The following is an 18,437-nucleotide window of genomic DNA, read 5'->3' on the forward strand; positions in this document are numbered from 1 at the left end:
GGTACAACAGGCAGTAAAGAAAGCAAATGGCATGCTGGCCTTCATAACGAGGGGATTTGAGTATAGGAGCAGGGAGGTCTTACTGCAGTTGTCCAGGGCCTTGGTGAGACCACACCTTGAATATTTGTGTGCGGTTTTGGTCTCCTAATATGAGGAAGGACATGCTTGCTATTGAGGGAGTGCAGCGAAAGTTCACAAGACTGATTTCCGGGATAGCAGGACTGACATGAGGAAAGACTGGATCGGCTAGGCTTATACTCACTGGAATTTAGAAGAGTGAGAGGGGATCTCTTAGAAACTTATAAAATTCTGACGGGGACTGGACAGGTTAGACTCGGGTCGAATGTTCCCGATGTTGGGGAAGTCCAGAACCAAGGGTCACAGTCTAAAGATAAGGGGTAAGCCATATAGGACCGAGATGAGGAGAAACCTTTTGACCATGAGAGTTGTGAACCTGTGGAATTCTCTGCCACAGAAAGTTGTGGAGTCCAGTTCGTTGGACATATTCAAAAGGAAGTTAGATGTGGCCCTTACGGCTAAAGGGATCGGGGGTTATGGAGAGAAGGCAGGGGTGGAGTACTGAGGTTGCATGATCAGCCATGATCATGTTGAATGGCGGTGCAGGCTCGAATGGCCTGCTCCTGCACTTATTTTCTATGTTTCTATGAATGGAATTATGGGCCCAAGTTTCAACTGGATTTGCTCCTTTTTTTTTGGAGCAACTAGTTGTTTTTGGCGTATCCTAGAAATTGCAATTCTCCACATTTTGTTTGCTCCAGTTTGTGAGTTAGTTTGGTTCCGTTTTTTTTCAAAATTGGGGGGGGGGCCAGCCACTTACGCCTGTTTTACAAGTTTGAACTGCGAAAAGTTACTCCAAACTAACTTAGAACGGAGTAAGTGTCCACTTTTGTAAGTTCTGAAAAACATAACCTAGAGTTGAGTTCAGTGCAGGTAGCCAGAGACACAGGGTGGGAAGCATTAAACACAAAGGACTAAAGCATTAAACACATCACATAAAATGGCCTAAAACCTCTTGCGATGATATTTTGCCTTATATCTGCCGAGTGAGGACAGTTGTTTCTCTTTATAAATAAGCAAGTGTGGGCTCTTGGCTGGGGCATACACTGCTGTCCCGATTCTGATCAGGGCTACATGCTTCTATAAATATGTGAAGATAAACGTAGGTCCCTTGCAGTCGGATTCAGGTGAATTTATAATGGGCAACAAAGAAGTGGCAGATGGTATGTTGACCTTCATAGCTAGGGGATTTGAGTATAGGAGCAGCGAGGTCTTAGTGCAGTTGTACAAGGCCTTGGTGAGGCCTCACCTGGAATATTGTGTTCAGTTTTAATCTGAGGAAGGGTGTTCTTGCTATTGAGTGAGTGCAGCGAAGGTTCACCAGACTGATTCCAGGGATGGCTGGACTGTCATATGAGGAGAGACTGGATCAACTGGGCTTTTATTCACTGGAGTTTAGAAGGATGAGAGGGGATCTCATCGAAACGTATAAGATTCTGACGGGACTGGACAGGTTAGATGCGGGAAGAATGTTCCCGATGTTGGGGAAGTCCAGAACCAGGGGACACAGTTTTACGATAAGGGGTAGACCATTTAGGACTGAGATGAGGAGAAACTTCTTCACTCAGAAAGTTGTTAACCTGTGGAATTCCCTGCCGCAGACAGTTGTTGATGCCAGTTCATTGGATATATTCAAGAGGTAGTTCGATATGGCCCTTATGGCTAAAGAGATCAAGGGGTATGGAGAGAAAGGGGTACTGAGGTGAATGATCAGCCATGATCTTATTGAATGGCAGTGCAGGCTCGAAGGGCCGAATGGCCTACTCCTGCACCTATTTTCTATGTTTCTATGTAAGTTGATCCTTCAGAAAACATCATATCCCATTAGTCCAACCTATTATTTGAATAACTCACCTTGGACTAGATGATCTCTCATTTGTAAGAACGAACTGTTTGGCATGAATGTGCCTCTGTCAGGCACTGACTGTTAGAGTAATGTGGTTTAACCCACCACTGTCTCCCACACCCCCAACGCCACTCTTTTCCCCCCCTGTGCGTCTCAGATACTGTAGGGCAATCAGTCGCTGGCTTCCTCGGCCCACGGACACCCATCCCACTGCAGCAGGAGAGATGTCCGAGCCACGACATTTCACACCAGCATGCCCCTCAGTCATGGCTTGATGTGGGAGACAGGCATGACTGAAGGGTGAGGAATGTTTATCTTTTGCAGGTGTTCCTAAATGTTGTGTGGTGATATGATAATGCACCATGATTCAGTTTTAATGTATAATAAACTTTATTGATACGTTTGCAATGTACTTTACTTTAGTGCAATAATAAAAGCATTCTTGTCATGATTCAGTTTCAATGTATAATATATTTCATTGAAATCTTTACAATGTTCTTTACTTTAGTGCAATAAAATCATTCTTGTATTAACATTTAATTTGATATGACTCTTTAAATCACTTTAAAAACTCTAATCACTTATAAAGTTTTAAAGTTACAAAACTTAGTAAACAATTTCAATCTGTGGACAAGATCATTGAAAACCACGCAGTAAATTCAAACAACTTATTAAATGTGAGAACATTTTCACTCTAAGGTCACTTATATACTTGTAAAGTTACAAAACTTAGTAAACAATTTCAATTTGAAAACAGTTACAACAGTGGCATCAAGAACTACAACAACAACAGCAAAGAAAGGATTCACCAGCTCTCATCCACATCTCGGTGAATGTGCACTGCCTCGTGGTGGGGGGGGCCCAGCTTGGGTCCCTACAGAGGCTGACACAGGGATTGCAGTGGGAGCGGCATTTGATTGGCTGGGATGTGTGTCCTTATTGCAGCAGCGAACTCCCTGATGGCCTCTGCCATCGTTTGAGCTGCTCCTGACATTCCCGCCCTCAGTTCCCGTGACAGTCCTGTTAACTCAACCCCTCTGATGGTGCTCTTGAGTGAACAGGTAAGGCCATTGCTCTCCACACCCAATGCAATAACCTCAAGCACATCTGTTGAAAGCTGCATCTCAGGAGAGCCTATTTGGATTCTCCTTCCTCTCGCCCCGGCTCTGCCTCACTGCACCCCTCTAGTGTGAGGCGCAGGGTGGGACAGTGGGGCGATGGGTGTTCCACGCTGCATTCCACGTTCACCACTGGGACCGCTTCCTGACAGTGGGGCCCTGTGTGTTACAAGTTGCATTCCACGTCCACCACTGGGACCGCTTCCTCTGACAGTGGGGCCCTGGGTGTTCCAAGTTGCATTCCACCACCACCACTGGGACCCTCTACCTCTGACAGTGGGGCCCTGGGTGTTCAAAGTTGCATTCCACCACCACCACCACTGGGACCCTCTACCTCTGACAGTGGGGCCCTGGGTGTTCCAAGTTGCATTCCACCACCACCACTGGGACCCGCAACCTCGGAAGATGTGAAACCATGGAACATCGGACCAGAATTTACATCACTAAACATGGATGGGTACGTGAGGAGACTATGGCATGCCGCATCAGAACTTAAAGCACTATGCAAGGATGGGGGGGTAGATGAAAGAGTGGAATGTTGGACGAGAGCTCATGGTATTGTCTGGGAGAGTGAGGCCCTGCACTATGAACTGATCCATATTATGATCAACATTCTCCCCTGAACACATATCCATGCCCCCCTTCCTCCTCCACCCCACCGCCTTGGTCTTGATCACACGCACCTGAATCATCATCTGGATTGACATCATGTTCTGCAAAATATAACCGAACAGTCAAATGGTTAGCAGCACAGGAGTGGGCAGGATGGATGACATGAGTAGTCTCGCACGTAGTAGGCCAAGCAGCAAGTTGATTTGAAGGGTCACGATGCATTTTCAAGACATACCCTCTCCCATGCCTGTGCAGTACTTATTGTTTTTCTCCAAGCACGACTCATCAGGGCAGCGACCCTCTGTTCCAAGGGTGTCAGTGGGTGCAGATTTGGCGGGCCGCCTCCTGTTCGTGTTCTTTCCCTTTTATTGTGGGCCAATTTCTTCTGCAAAGATGAAAATATAACTTTTTAGAGAGGGTGGCTTTCTGCTGGGTGGGACATATATAGATGGTCACATTTACAATTGCAATTCCATTGAGAAAAGGAAGATATTACTTACACTAACTACTTGACCAACGTCTTGCCATTTCTTTTTACACTGGCTCCCAGATCTCCTGGTATTCACCACTTCGCAGTATAGGTCCCAGCTTTTCTTGATTTCTTTGGGTCCCACCCTTGTGCGGCCTCTGTTGCTGGTGTCCAGCTCCTGCCTTCTCCCCTCAATGACATTAACTAGTGTCTCCACTTCTTCATGCAAGAAGTTCTTCGTTTTCCCTGCACATTCTTGCATTGCTGTACTGGATTTACACTCTGATTTTTAAAAACACACAGTCCTTACCTTGCATGCACCTATGCAGCACCTTTGCAGCACTCCAAGAATCACTTAATGACTTTTCAGTCCTTTCCTTCCTGCACCCAAAAATCACACAGCTCGCTTTAACAGAGTGCCACGTTCTCCCTTTAAATGGCCGATTGCCAAGGTCAAAGACCCATTGCGCATGCGCGCACGATGCTGGCATTGAAAACTTCACTGGGCCCTAGCCCCGCCCCCCCCGCCGGCTGCATGGACACAACACGGTACTTGCTCCACCCCCCTCGGCTTCGGTTGCGCCACGCCACGGGCCTACAGTGTTGGAGGAGCGGCGAGAATTGCAAGGTAGGTTTTTGCCGTCCTTTTTTACCAAAAAAGTCGACAGAACTGATGGAGGTGCGCCGATCTAATCCTCAACTGAAACTTGGGCCCAAAGTCCTTCGAGGAAGCACAGTGAAGGTAGCTGTGGGAGTCAGATACCTTTTGTTTCCAGATACCTGATACAGAATCGTTTATTTTATAATTTGGGTTAAAAAATATGTAGTATGTGTAACTGGTGCTGAACATTTCTTTTCTTCACTGGAATACTAGTGAACGAGCACTAGCGAAGAGTGACGTTATCAAGGTCCAGGTCGGTGATTGGAGCCTGGGCAGATACAGCAGGAGTAGTGAGAGACTGTGGAGGGACATGATGGGGCCCAGGAGAGGCGTGAGTTCGGGGCCAGGGGCCCAGGGGCAGCACGGGCCAGTCCACACTGCGAATATGTGTGCGCCCTGGGTCCGTGCAGCAAACCAGATCTCCAGTTGTCTTGGATAACCCTCGTCACTGGACCAAGACCTCGCTCTGTCAAGCCCGTGTGGTGGCTGGTGTGCAACGGCCACCACATATTAAAGAAAAATCCATGCACAGGCATTTTCCACCCCTCAGGATGTAGTTCAGGACCTGGAATATTAGGTCCTTCATTGAAACACCTATGAACTCATCCTTTTTTGGCGTGGAAGCAAGTCATCCTCGTTTCGAGGGACTGCCAATGATGATGAGTTATGTAACCAAAACCATTTTTTTAAATTACTTATCAACCATTAACTGTCTTGGTTTGATTGGATTAATGATGAAATTACACGAAGTGCAGATGCAAAACTGTTACCTTCAGTTACCTGCTATAAGGATAAACCTTAGAGTCAGTACTAAACACTGGGATCAACAAGTGGTGTTTACATAGTGCTTTTAAAAAGGATCTTGTAAAGAAAGTATGGATTCATGGGAGTTGTGGAGAGTACTGGATATCTGGTCGTTGCAGAGAGATCATCAGATTATCCATTCTAGTGTGTACCACGTTGTCAGTGGAGAAAATTGCAAAGGATGTTGAAATACTGTCCTTGTGTTTCCTTTTTCCTTTCCATATGAAGGCATCTTCCTGTTAGCTTTTTTTCTCATTGTTAGCAATTTGGATCATTCCTGAGATTTGGAATATTTTAAATCTCAGACTTTTAAGTGGCTTAGCTTCAATTTGTACCTGTGGGGTGTAGGTGGATTTCTTTAGTTTCAAGAACTCGTGTACTATTTGGTTAGAATTAGTAAACAATAGAGTAGGATTTCTGAAATTGGGGTCCGTGGACGTCTGGGGGGTGTGTAGAGACTTTCCAAGAGTTGCGCAAAATAACCTTAAGAGTAAGATTCAGAGATATCCACAGTAAACAACGCCAAAAGATAATCATCTGAGAAGCAGATCTGAATATCCATCTCCTTCAAATCGAAGAGCTAGTCTGGATCTGTAGGTTCCACCGAAATCCAGTATTAATGGTTTTTAAGGAAATCGGCTTATCGGTTTTCTCTATTTCTCTCCCTATCTCGGAAGTGGGACTGAACCATTGCTCACAGTGAAGGGGGGAGCGAGGAATAATGGCACAGTCACTTTTAGAAAAGGCCACGTTAAATTCTGCTTTTCGTGTAAAACGATCTGACCGAGTGAACGGTGCGAGTCCTGGCTCTCGGCAAACTGTTCACTTCAGTTCAATGGCCAGCAATAAAGACAAGGAGCCGAGTGTGCTCCCTTCCCCCTACCTTCACATGTCCCCAACTGGACCCGCCATCTCGCCATACCGTGGCCATGTGGTCCATCACTAAATAGATTTGGGTGTTTCTCTGCTGCATCTGGGCAGCAGGTTCAGTAGTTTCTGGGCTTTTCTGTTGATTCTGTCTGGGAAAGATGAGCAAAGGCTTCAGGGGATCGATGGGAAACGTGCTGCAGGTACTGACAACAGAGCCTGGTTTGTAGATCATCCTGTCCTGGAGCTTGAAACTATTGTCGCTCCTATTGTGTGAGTAAAGGAAGCGGGACAATGGGCTGTGTGTCGGTGCTTCCACTCGTTTTCATCTGTTTGACCCCAATGTGTCTTCTAGTTAGTAGCAAACTAAGTGAGTGTTGAGACTGCATGATTTAAGAGTAGGGGATTGTTGGTGTGGCGCACTGTGCTGCATCTGAGGTGATATCTGCGGCATTAATACCAAGGTTCATCCAAAAAGACATGACAAGTACCTCCATTAATGATACCGCACAGAAGGAGACCATTTGGCCCTATGTGCCTGTGCCGGTTCTTTGTTAAATCTATCCAACTAGTCCTATTCCCTGCTCTTTAATTTAGATAGGGGGGTCCATGATTACTTATCCATTTGAAAAGGGGTCCTTAACCAAAATAGTTTGAGAACCACAGCAATAGAGGCGCTATTATGCTGCTAGGTGTATACTATAGGCCACCAAATAATGGGAAGGGGAGAGAGGGGCAAATCTTCAAGCAAATTGCAGAAAGATGCAAGAACTTTAAAGTAGTGATAGTGGGGGACTTCAATTATCCTAATATAGACTGTGAAAATAACAGTGTAAAGGGCAAAGGCAGGAGGAATTCATGAAATGCATACAAGAGAACTCGCTCAACGAGGAAGGAAGCGAGCTGGATCTAGTTCTGGGGAATGAAGTGGGGCAAGTGGAGCATGTTTCAGTGAGGGAGCGTGTAGGAAATAGTGATCACAATATCATTAACTTTAGAATAGTTATGAGAAAGGACGAGGAACATTCATATATGAAAATACTCAACTGGAGGAGGGTTAATTCCAGTGAATTGCAAATGGATCTGACCCACCGACACCTAGGAATCCCTGGCCAAAGACTGTCCTGAGTGGAGGAAGAACATCCGGGAGGTCTCTGAGCACCTCGAGTCTCGTTGCTGAGAGCATGCAGAAAACAAACGCAGGCAGCGGAAGGAGCCTGCGGCAAATCAGACTCCCACCCACCCTTTCCTTCAACGACTGTCCCACCTGTGACAGAGACTGTAATTCCGGTATTGGATTGCACAGTCACCTGAGAACTCAGAGTGGAAACAAGTCTTCCTCGATTTCAAGGGACTGTCCATGATGATGATGACCCAGTTGGATTGGAATCAAAGAATTGCAGATAAATCAGTAAATGAGCAATGGGAGGCTTTCAAAGAGGGGGGTAAGGGAGGGTATTAAAAGCGAGAGCACCCTGGATGATGAAAGATATAGGGGTGGAAATTTATTCGCTTAGCACCCTGGAAAGGGTTGTAACGGGCACTAAAGGGGTTGGAGCCACTCTCGCCGCTCAGCACATTCAGTGTGCCAGTGCCAGCGGTGCTGACCAGTACTGCATGGGAGCATCGAGCCGGTGTGCAACGATGCTGGTTTTGATAGCACGATCATTTTTGTTTTGCACTAACCCTGTAGTGCCCTAATGGGACCGCCTGGAAAAGCAGGCAGTCCAAGCTGTTCCGGCGGTGGTGAGGGAAGGAATAAGTAAATTATTGTGATTATGTTTTTATTTTTGCGATTTATGTTTGTGGGGTGAGCAAGGTATCGGGAATGTGTTTTTTGCCCATTTTTTTTTCCAGGGAAGCCTCTCTTCGGGCGCTCGGAGGCCAGTTTGGCTTGGGATCTTCAGTTGCTCAGCCAGTCTAGCGCCATAAGGGACGTGTGGAACGCCTCCCTTAGCTCTCCGCTCCACATTAACGACTCAGCTGCTGAATTCTGTGGCTGCAGACACAAACCATTTCCCGGCGCAAAATTTACCATTAGTGCTCTAATTAGCCTCCAACCGAATTTCCACCCTATGGAGATTAAAATGAAACTGAAAAAGTAGGCTTATGATAAATGTCAGGTTTGTAATTCAGTAGATAACCAAACAAAATATAGAAACATAGAAAATAGGTGCAGGAGTAGGCCATTCGGCCCTTCGAGCCTACACCGCCATTCAATAAGATCATGGCTGATCATGCAACTTCAGTACCCCTTTCCTGCTTTCAAGTACAGAGGAAAACTGAAAAAGAAAATGAGAGGTAGAGTGTATGAGAATAGATTAGCGGATAGCATAAAAGAACCAAAAGTATTTTCTAAACATGTAAATATTAAAAGGGTAATCAAATGAAGAGTGGGGCTGATTAGGTACCAAAAAGAAGATCTTGTGGAGGCAGAACGCATGGCTGAGGTATTAAATGAGTACTTTGCATCTGTCTTCACTAAAGAGGATTCTGCCAATTTCACAGTAAAGTAGGAGGTAGCAGAGAAATTGAATAGGATGAAACTAGATGAAGAGGCAATTAAAGGTTGGCAGAGCTCAGTATAGAAAAGTCATTCAGTCTGGATAAGGATGCATCCTAGGTTGCTGAGGGAAGTAAGGTTGAAAATGCAGAGGCTCTGGCCACAATCTTCTAATTGTCCTTGGAAAAAGGACCGGAGGATTGCAAATATTACACCCCTGCTCAAAAAAGGGAGGGGGATAAAATCAGCAAACTACAGGCTAGTCAATCCAATGTTGGTGGGGAAACTTGAGATACTAAATTAATTAGCACGTGGAAAAATATAGGTTAATAAATGACAGCCAGCATGGATTTGTTAAAGGCAAATTGTTTGACTAACTTGATTGAGTTCTTTGAAGTAACAGAGAGGTTTGATGAGGGTAGTGCAGTTGATGTGTATATTGACTTTCAAAATGCATTTGCTGAAGTACCACATAATAGACTTGTTTTCAAAATTGAAGCCAATGAGATTAAAGAGGCAGTGGCTACGTGGATACGTAATTGGTTAATGGGCAGAGAACAGTGAACGGTTGTTTTTCAGACTGGAGGGAAGTGTGCAGTAGTGTCCCCCAGGGTCGGTGTTGAAACCACTGCACTTTTTGATGTATATAAATGATCTTGACTTGGGTACACAGGGCATAATTTTAAATGTCATTTGCAACTGACACAAACCTCAAATGTAACAGTGAGGAAGATGGTCACGGACTTCAGAAGGACATAAATATATTGGTGAAATGGGCAGACATGTGGCAGATGAAATTTAATGTAGAGAAGTGTGAAGTGATTAACTTTGTTAGGAAAAATGAGGAGAGGCAAAATGGTAACATTTTTAAGGGGGTACGGGAACAGAGAGACCTGGGGGTGTACATACGTTTCTTTGAAGGTAGCGGGAAAGGTTGCTGTTAAAAAGGCATACGGCGTTCTTGGCTTTATAAATAGAGGTGTAGAGTACAAAAGCAAGGAAGTTAAACCTTTATAAAACACTAGTTAGGCCTCAGTTGGAGTCTTTGGCCCATTTTGGGCACCACACTTTAGGAAGGCGTTCCTGGCCTTGGAGAGGGTGCAGAGGAGATTTATTACAATGGTACCAGGGATAAAGGACTGAAGTTACTGGGGAGACTGGGGTTGTTCTCTTGGGAGCAGGGAAGGTTAAGGGGAGATTTGATAGAGGCGTTCAGAATCTTGAAGGGTCCAGTGGCAGAAGAGTTGATAACCAGAGGAGACAGATTTAAGTTAATTGGTGTAAGAACTAGAGGCGACATTAGGAAAACAAAATTTACATAAGTTATGATATGGAATGCACTGCCTGAAAGGTTGGTGGAAGGAAATTTAATAACTTTCAAAGGGGAATTGGATACAGACGTGAAGGGGGGAAAACTTACAGGGCTAGGAGAAAGAGCAGGGGAGTGGAACTAATTGGATCGCTCATTCAAAGAGCTGGCATGATGGGCCGAATGGTCTCCTGTGCTGTATCATTCTATGGTTCTATGCATTTATTGTGGAAGATAGCCAGTCAAAAAGGAAGTGGTGCATCACCTCCTGCTACGCTATGTCATCGTGCACAAGCTCATTGAGGTCAGTTACAGGGAGTGTTCCAGGGTACCGCAGTGGAAGGAATCCTGTTCTGTGCACAATTCTGCCAAGCTTCTGATTTTAGTTCATTAAATGGAATGGAACTTTTATTCATGTTCCTCATATTGCTCTAGGGTTTGTAACACACCACATTAAAGATTCAAATCAATTGAGATATAGTTTTAAATGTAAAAAAATTGTATGCTGCGTACCTTAAGTCTTTGTGAGTTTAGCTGCAGAAACCAGAAAGGTTCCAGGTTTAATCACATAGAATTACATAGAATTTTACAGCACAGAAACAGGTCATTCAGCACAACAGGTCAATGCCAGTGTTTATGCTCCACACGAGCCTCCTCCCACCTTACTTCACCTTACCTTATCAACAAAGCTTTCTATTTCTTTCTCCCTCATATACACACCTAGCTTCCCCTTAAACGTGTCAGTGCTATACACCTCAACCAAACCATGTGGCAGCAAATTTCACATTTCATCAATTTATGAGTGAAGAAGTTTCTCCTCAATTCCTTATTAGAGTTAATAGTGACTATCTTACAATAATGGCCCCTAGATTTGGACTCTCCCACAATCTGGTTTATGCAGAGTTAGCTGATCATAGTCAGGGAAGTGGCAAGAACATTATGATTGGTCTTTACTCCTTGGGTTAAGGAGGGGAAAATCAACAGGGTTTTCACTCTCGATCACTTTGCAGAGACCACTGCTGGAAGTCTGTGTGTATCGACATTGGGTAAGGAAAGGATTGAGTTCTGATGTGATCTCTTCTGTGATCCATTTGCATGCTACCACGCACTGTCAAGACTTGCACATAATTGTAATAGCCACTTAAGCAAGTTTCTGGAAAGCAGCCAGCTCCTATGGAGCTGTACCCCAGCAAGAAGGGGCGAGGAGATAACGACTCAAGAAAATAAGTTGTATGTTGTAAATGGAATGCACCAAGTGGTTCATTCTTTAGTTCCCATCAGATAAAATAACCAAATGTTTTAATCTTTTCTTTACCTTCTATTCAGACAACCACTCGGCACCGCCAGATGTGACCACCGGTGCCGCGGAGCGTATTGCCCACTTTGAGCGGCCACAAGTTTCCTCAGTTCGTGGTGTTCCTCGTGGTTTCAACAGTAGCGTAATGGAAACTGCTGATGGTGAGTTTTTGATGGGTTTCAATATTGAATATGTTCAAATTGGTGCGACTGTGCTTTGAAAATCTTACTCCGAACTGAATCTGGAGCCCAACACTTGGGAATGAAATCCTGACTGCAGAGACTGAAATTTGGATTAAATTTAACAACTTGTGCTCAATTTTTTAATTTAGATTTTTTTCGGGGTAGGGGTGTGATTTTTATTGACTTTAAATGAACTATCTAGTGTTCCGAAATGGAACCAGTTCAACTCCAGGCATCCAGTGACTGTAAAGAATTCCTAAATTGACTATGAAAGGGGCAGATGCAAAGTGAAGCATCCTTTATTCTGACCAACCCCGACTTAAAAGAGCTACGCTTATTGTTGTGAACTTTTAAATTCCTATATTAAACTCCTTAGTTCTTTCTCTGAATTATATTGACAAACTGTTGGCATTTAATGCAATGTGGGCCTCCATCTACTATAGTTCTCATTAAGAGTGCTCAAACATATTTCACGTGGAACCCTTGCCACCAGGAAAGAGACATTAATCTCATTAGTCTGGTCATGATTCAAACCCAAGTGCCAGAAATGGTTTAAATAGTCAGGACATCTCAAAGTGCTTTACAGCCAAATGAAGTACTTTTTGAAGTGTAGTCACTTTGTTGTAATGTAGGAAACGTGGCAGCCAATTTGCATACAGTTAGGTCCCACAAACAGCCATGTGGTAATAACCAGATAATATTTTTAGTTGTTGGTTGAGGGATAAATATTGCCCAGGATGCAAGGTAGAATAACTCACTTCGGAATACCTCACTTCTCTTCTTTGAAATACCTCACTTCTCTTCTTTGAAATATATCCACATGAGAGGGCAGACGGAGTCTCGCTATAATGCCTCATCCGGGGAAAAAAAGGCACTTCCAAAAGTGCAGCACTCCCTCAGTTTGGCACGAGGGTGTCAGGGTAGATTTTGTTATGTCTCTGGAGTGGGACTTAAACCCTTTAACCTGACTCTGAGGCGAGTATTCTGCCACTGAGCCACAATGATAAATATGAGCTCTAATAATGCCCAATGATAAATATGAGCTCTAATAACTATAAACAACCTGAGGATAAATGTGACATATGTCAAACATCGGCTCTAAGCATGCCCACTGCTGTGTGCAATCTAGAGACACCTGTCAAATAGTATCAATAGCACCAAATGCTGTCAAATTTAAAAAATATGCTTTCCTTTTATAGTGCCATCTGTCATTTTAACAACCACCCAAATTCTCTCTTGAACCAGACTGTAGTGATGTGCCTTTGTAGCCTGTAATATTTGAAAATTGTTCATCTCTATCCCAAAATAAAAGCCCTACATGCTGGACATTTTAGAGAAAATTTGAAAAGAATATGCTTCTTTTGCTCATTTTGCCAGGTGTACCTGTGAACAGCAGAGTCTCGTCAAAAATTCAGCAGCTCCTTAACACACTCAAGAGACCCAAGCGGCCACCACTGAAAGAATTCTTTGTGGATGATTTTGAAGAACAGCTAGAAGGTACATGAGTCTAGATAAAGATTAAACAACAACTTCTATTGGAGAAAACTGAACTACTCTGTACCGAGCATTCAGATTCAGTGTGCAGTTTCATTTTCAGAAATCTTTAATCATATCAGTCAAATTCTCTTGTCCTTTGGATTTTGTGAATGGCATGATAATTTTGGTCATTTCCCTTCTCTTTTTCCTCCTCATTCCCACTTTGTGTATAGACTTTATTTTGGGTGTTTACCTCAGTTTTTTCTTTACATTTTCAGCAGCAGTTCACACTGGTAGTGCATTGGGAAAACCGATTGTGCATTCATGTTAAAATTGTCATCTTTTCTGATTTTTTTTTTTTCAAACAAAAGTTTAGACATTGAAGTTTTTGACTTTGATCTACCCAATTACTGCTCATCCAAGACTTGAGCCTGGATTTAACGGGGCCTATGACAGCACCGTCATAAGTGCTCCCAAGTTCCGAGTTTCCGCATGCGCGAAAACCTGGAACTTGAGATCAGTCAAGTTTCTACTCGACAGATCATACGCATCTGCTGGAAATTGACATTCTCTGGCGCAGAGTTGAGATATTTGCCCAGCTACTGCCCACGAAACCCTTACGCCTGGTAAAGGCAGGCACAAGGCCGCCTTTTACTAGTGTAAGGGTTTAAATAAATGTTAAAGTAATTTAAAAAATTTTTTAATAAATGATTAAACGTTCCCTTACATTTAAAATTAGCTTAGGTCTCAGCGCAATTTCCAGGCCATTATATGGGACAAGTAACCTGACAGTGTAGAAACAGTGGAGGAGTCAGAGAGATGGTGAAGCTGGTTGTCAACAGCGCTCATATAGGCAGATGAGGTCACAAAAGGACAGCATATAGATGAGGAGGAGGAGGTGTATGTGTCAGGCAATCCCTCGTATCAAGGATGACTCACTTCCACACCAAAAAGGGATGAGTTCACAGGATTTTCAATGAGGGACCTGACATTCTAGGTCCTGAACTGCTTATTGAAGGATGGAAGGTGTCTGTGCGTGGATTCTTTTAACGTGGGGTGACCGTTGCACCACACGAGCTTGACAGAGCTAGGTCTTGATCCAGTGGCAAGGGTGAAGCAAGACGACTGGAGACAAAGCTCTGCTGTCAAGTCTATGAGGAGGAGGAGGAGTGGGCCAAGGATGGATTCTCGGAGAACTCCCGCGCGGATGTTGCAGGGTTGAGAAGAGAAACCATTTCTCAAAATAATCTGGTTAAGTTACCAAATAAAGTGATGCAAACCTTAACCAAAAATATACAAGTCTGCTGATGTCTTAGCAAAGTTGGAAAAATTCCCCTCTTTGGGCTAGACTTTTCACTTCACATCGCCCATCTATGGCTCATATATCGCCTAAAATGGACCTCTATAGCCCATTTTGAGCAAAAAGTGGAAACTAGGCCAGAAAGATCGCCGGAAAAATAAGCCCCCAAATTTCGGCTCACTTCGCCGAATTGATCATTGAGCTGATCGCCCACACATGGCTGATTTGAAGTTTCAGCACATCACCATCACATGGCCGGGCTGTTTGCTCACCGAGAATATCGCTGGGTAATAGTTGCTTTTCCCGGGCTTTACTGAAGGAAATGGGCACTACGGACACCATTTTGAAGATCGAAGGAAGAGTGGAGACAGCTAAAAAAAAACGTGCTTAGATAGTTGAGTTATTTAAGGGTCCTGTATAGATAGATCTACTCAGATCATTAATTATATTTAAGTTTACTAATCGTAGCCTAGTGGATTCGGCTTTTTTAGTGAAAAGTGCATTTATAGCAAGTGAAAATAATTATTGCTAGTGATGGGGCCTATGCTTTCTGCGCCATTATTCGTAACTGCTCACAAGCTGGTTTCTGAAAGGATCAATAGAAGAGGTGGCAGAGTAATGCGTAGTCAGAGACAGAGGAGGCGAGCGTACAGCCAATGAAGGTACTTGGAAAAGCAATCTTACCTCAACTTGTCTGAAAACGTGTGTCTTAGGAGGCTGTGCTTCCGGAAGGAGGTCATCGATGAGATTTGTCAGCTCATCAAGGGGGATCTGCAGCCTTCCAGCACCATCAGAACCGCACTGTCCATTAAGGTGAAGGTTACTGCAGCCCTAGCCTTCTACGCATCAGGATCTTTTCAGGCTTCAGCTGGCGACATCTGTCATATCTCTCAGCACGCCACACACTGCTGCATTCGGCAGGTGACTGAAGCCCTTTACACTCACAGGATGGACTTTATAAGCTTCCCTATGACCAGGGAGGCACAGATCGGGAGGGCTTTGGGTTTCTCGAGCATAGCAGACTTCCCCAAGGTGCAGGGAGCAATAGACTGCATGCACATTGCCCTGAAAGCCCCCTTAAAGAACGTGGCGGTGTTTCGTAACAGAAAGGGATTCCACTCCCTAAATGTGCAGCTTGGTCGACCACAACCAAATAATCATGACAGTAAATGCTACATTTCCTGGCAGCAGCCATGATGCACACATCCTATGTGAGAATGCTATCCCTGACCTGTTTCTCAATCAGCCAGATGCTGGGGGATAAGGGATATGGCCTTGCCAGTTGGCTGATGACCTCGCTGCGTAATTGCATCACTAGCAGAGAAACGTTACAATGAAAGCCACATAGCGACACGCAACATCGTCGAAAAGACAATTGGAGTCCTAAAGCAGCGCTTCAGATGCCTGGACCATTCTGGTGGCAGCCTGGTCACTGAGTTTATTGTGGTGCATTGCATGCTGCATAACCTAGCTATAAGAAGAGGACAACTAATGCCAGATGGGGCTGCAGGTCCACCTCAAGAAGGAAGGGAGACGGAAGAGCCAGCCGACGAGGAGGAGGAGGCTGGTGAGGACCTCGGGGAGGCCAATCAGCCTGGCGATGTAGCCATGGTCCCACGGCCCCTTCCCCGCAGAAGACCATTACCCTGTGGGAGTTAGGCGGCTACAAAGCTGTTGTGTCAGTAGCTCATAATAGAACGCTTTGCATGAACTTGCATTGGGGACAGTGAAATTTACAATTATAGTTATGGTTAAACAAAAGTTGCCTTTGCGTTGAGTTACGTTGAGTTTCGTTTTAGTCTCGCCTGTACTGGCCTTGCCTGTCCATTGTTGTACAACATTTGCATTAATGCTTAACTGAGCTAATTATTATTATTGTAAGACAACGCACAACAACTTTTAACGATTTTTATTCAACAACCCCCACCAACCAACCCCCCACAACTATATGTATAAACATTTAAACATTTTAACATTTTAAACATGGAAACCCCCCCCCACCTGCGGCCACGTCTCCCTCCAGATCCTTTTCCCCTCCCACATCCTAGGCCCTCCCGCCCGTTTTGGTCCCCACAGACCGTGACGTCACTGGCCTGCAGCGGGAAACGCTAAGACGTCCTGCCGTGGTGGTGGTGTTGGAGTGGAAGATGAGGGTAGTGGCTCGTCTTCCAAGTCCAGAGGAACTGGATCCTCCGTACTTGCTTGAGTGCTCGGGGTGTCACAAGGACGAGCCCCTTGCCTCATGAGATGCCGAGGTCACCATGGCAGCAATCTCAGACCACGGTGGGGGTTTGCCATGTGCACCCCGAATTAAGTCGTCCGTTTCCCCCCCGCTTCTCCCCCCCCCCCCCCCAAATTGTGCAATTATCTCATTCACAAGCGCCTCGTCGCTAAAGGGCTTTGCCCTTTTCTCCTCTCCCTCCGACATCTCTACTTGAGATTTATTACTTCTCTCTCTCTCTCCTTTTTCTCTCTCTTTCTCTTTCTCCTCCACCCTGTACCTTCTGAGCATGTGTGATGACCCCTGACCTCCTGAAACCTGGCTAAACCAGTCGGCCGGAAAAAAAATCTCACATACGCAGAAGGCTGTTGCTAGGGAAGCTTTTGACTTCCTCATTTGGTGGGCGAACGCGACGTCGCCGAAAAATCAGATTGCCCATTCCACGCCTACGGCCGAGTGGAAAATCTCCCCCCAAAAATTGGCCATGTACCAGTGATCAGTAAGGCTGAGACGTCCGACATCGCTGGATCAAGGCCTATTTTTTGGGGCGATGGCCACCTAGTGGAAAGTCTAGCCCATTATCTTAAGCTCTCACCATAAACTCTAACCCCCTCCCTGGCTGTTACACACGCTGGGGGAGAAAGTGGAGGGAGAAAAAGAGAGAGTGGGGAGGAAGACTGGTGGGAGAGAGAGACTGCAGCGGGGGGGAAATAGAGGGAGACTGGGAGGGGGGAAGAGAGAGATAGAGACTTTGAGGTGGGGAGAGAGAGAGAGACTGGGGTGGGGGGGAGGTGGGGAAGAGAGAGAGAGAGAGAGTGGGGAGGGGGGGAGAGTGTGGTGGGGGAGGGGGGAAGAGAGTGTGGTGGGGGAGGGGGGAAGAGAGTGTGGTGGGGGAGGGGGGAAGAGAGTGTGGTGGGGGAGGGGGGAAGAGAGTGTGGTGGGGAGGGGGGAAGAGAGTGTGGTGGGGAGGGGGGAAGAGAGTGTGGTGGGGGAGGGGGGAAGAGAGTGTGGTGGGGGAGGGGGGAAGAGAGTGTGGTGGGGGAGGGGGGAAGAGAGTGTGGTGGGGGAGGGGGGAAGAGAGTGTGGTGGGGGAGGGGGGAAGAGAGTGTGGTGGGGGAGGGGGGAAGAGAGTGTGGTGGGGGGGGGGGAGAGTGTGATGGGGGGGGGGGAGAGTGTGATGGGGGGGGGAAGAGAGTGTGGTGGGGGGGGGGAAGAGAGTGTGGTGGGGGGGGGGGAAGAGTGTGGTGGGGGGGGGGAAGAGAGTGTGGTGGGGGGGGGGGAAAAGAGTGTGGGGGGGGGGGGAAGAGAGTGTGGTGGGGGGGGGAAGGAGAGTGTGGTGGGGGGGGGAAGGAGAGTGTGGTGGGGGGGGGGAAGGAGAGTGTGGTGGGGGGGGGAAGAAGAGTGTGGTGGGGGGGGGAAGAAGAGTGGTGGTGGGGGGGGGGAAGAAGAGTGTGGTGGGGGGGGGGGAAGAAGAGTGTGGTGGGGGGGGGGGAAGAAGAGTGTGGTGGGGGGGGGGGAAGAAGAGTGTGGTGGGGGGGGGGAAGAAGAGTGTGGTGGGGGGGGGAAGAGTGTGGTGGGGGGGGGGGAAGAGAGTGGGGTGGGGGGGGGGAGAGAGGGTGGGGGGGGGTGGGGGGGGGGGTGGGTGGGGGGGGGGAGAGTGTGGGTGGGGGGGGGTAGGGAGGTGGTGGGGGGGG

General features: G+C 46.2%; 1 protein-coding gene across 2 annotated transcripts in view; it reads left to right on the forward strand.

Annotated features, from left to right (window-relative positions):
• Positions 1 to 18,437, forward strand: part of LOC139260043 (disco-interacting protein 2 homolog A-like) — a 441,929-nt gene that overhangs the window by 225,709 nt on the left and 197,783 nt on the right. For both annotated transcript variants that reach the window (XM_070876128.1, XM_070876127.1), the window contains exons 6-7: positions 11,594 to 11,725; positions 13,124 to 13,243. In XM_070876128.1, the coding sequence (XP_070732229.1) occupies positions 11,594 to 11,725; positions 13,124 to 13,243 (252 nt within the window). The remainder of the gene's footprint in view (positions 1 to 11,593; positions 11,726 to 13,123; positions 13,244 to 18,437) is intronic.

This window comes from Pristiophorus japonicus, chromosome 3 (genome assembly GCF_044704955.1).
Source record: "Pristiophorus japonicus isolate sPriJap1 chromosome 3, sPriJap1.hap1, whole genome shotgun sequence".
Taxonomy (NCBI): Eukaryota; Metazoa; Chordata; class Chondrichthyes; family Pristiophoridae; genus Pristiophorus; species Pristiophorus japonicus.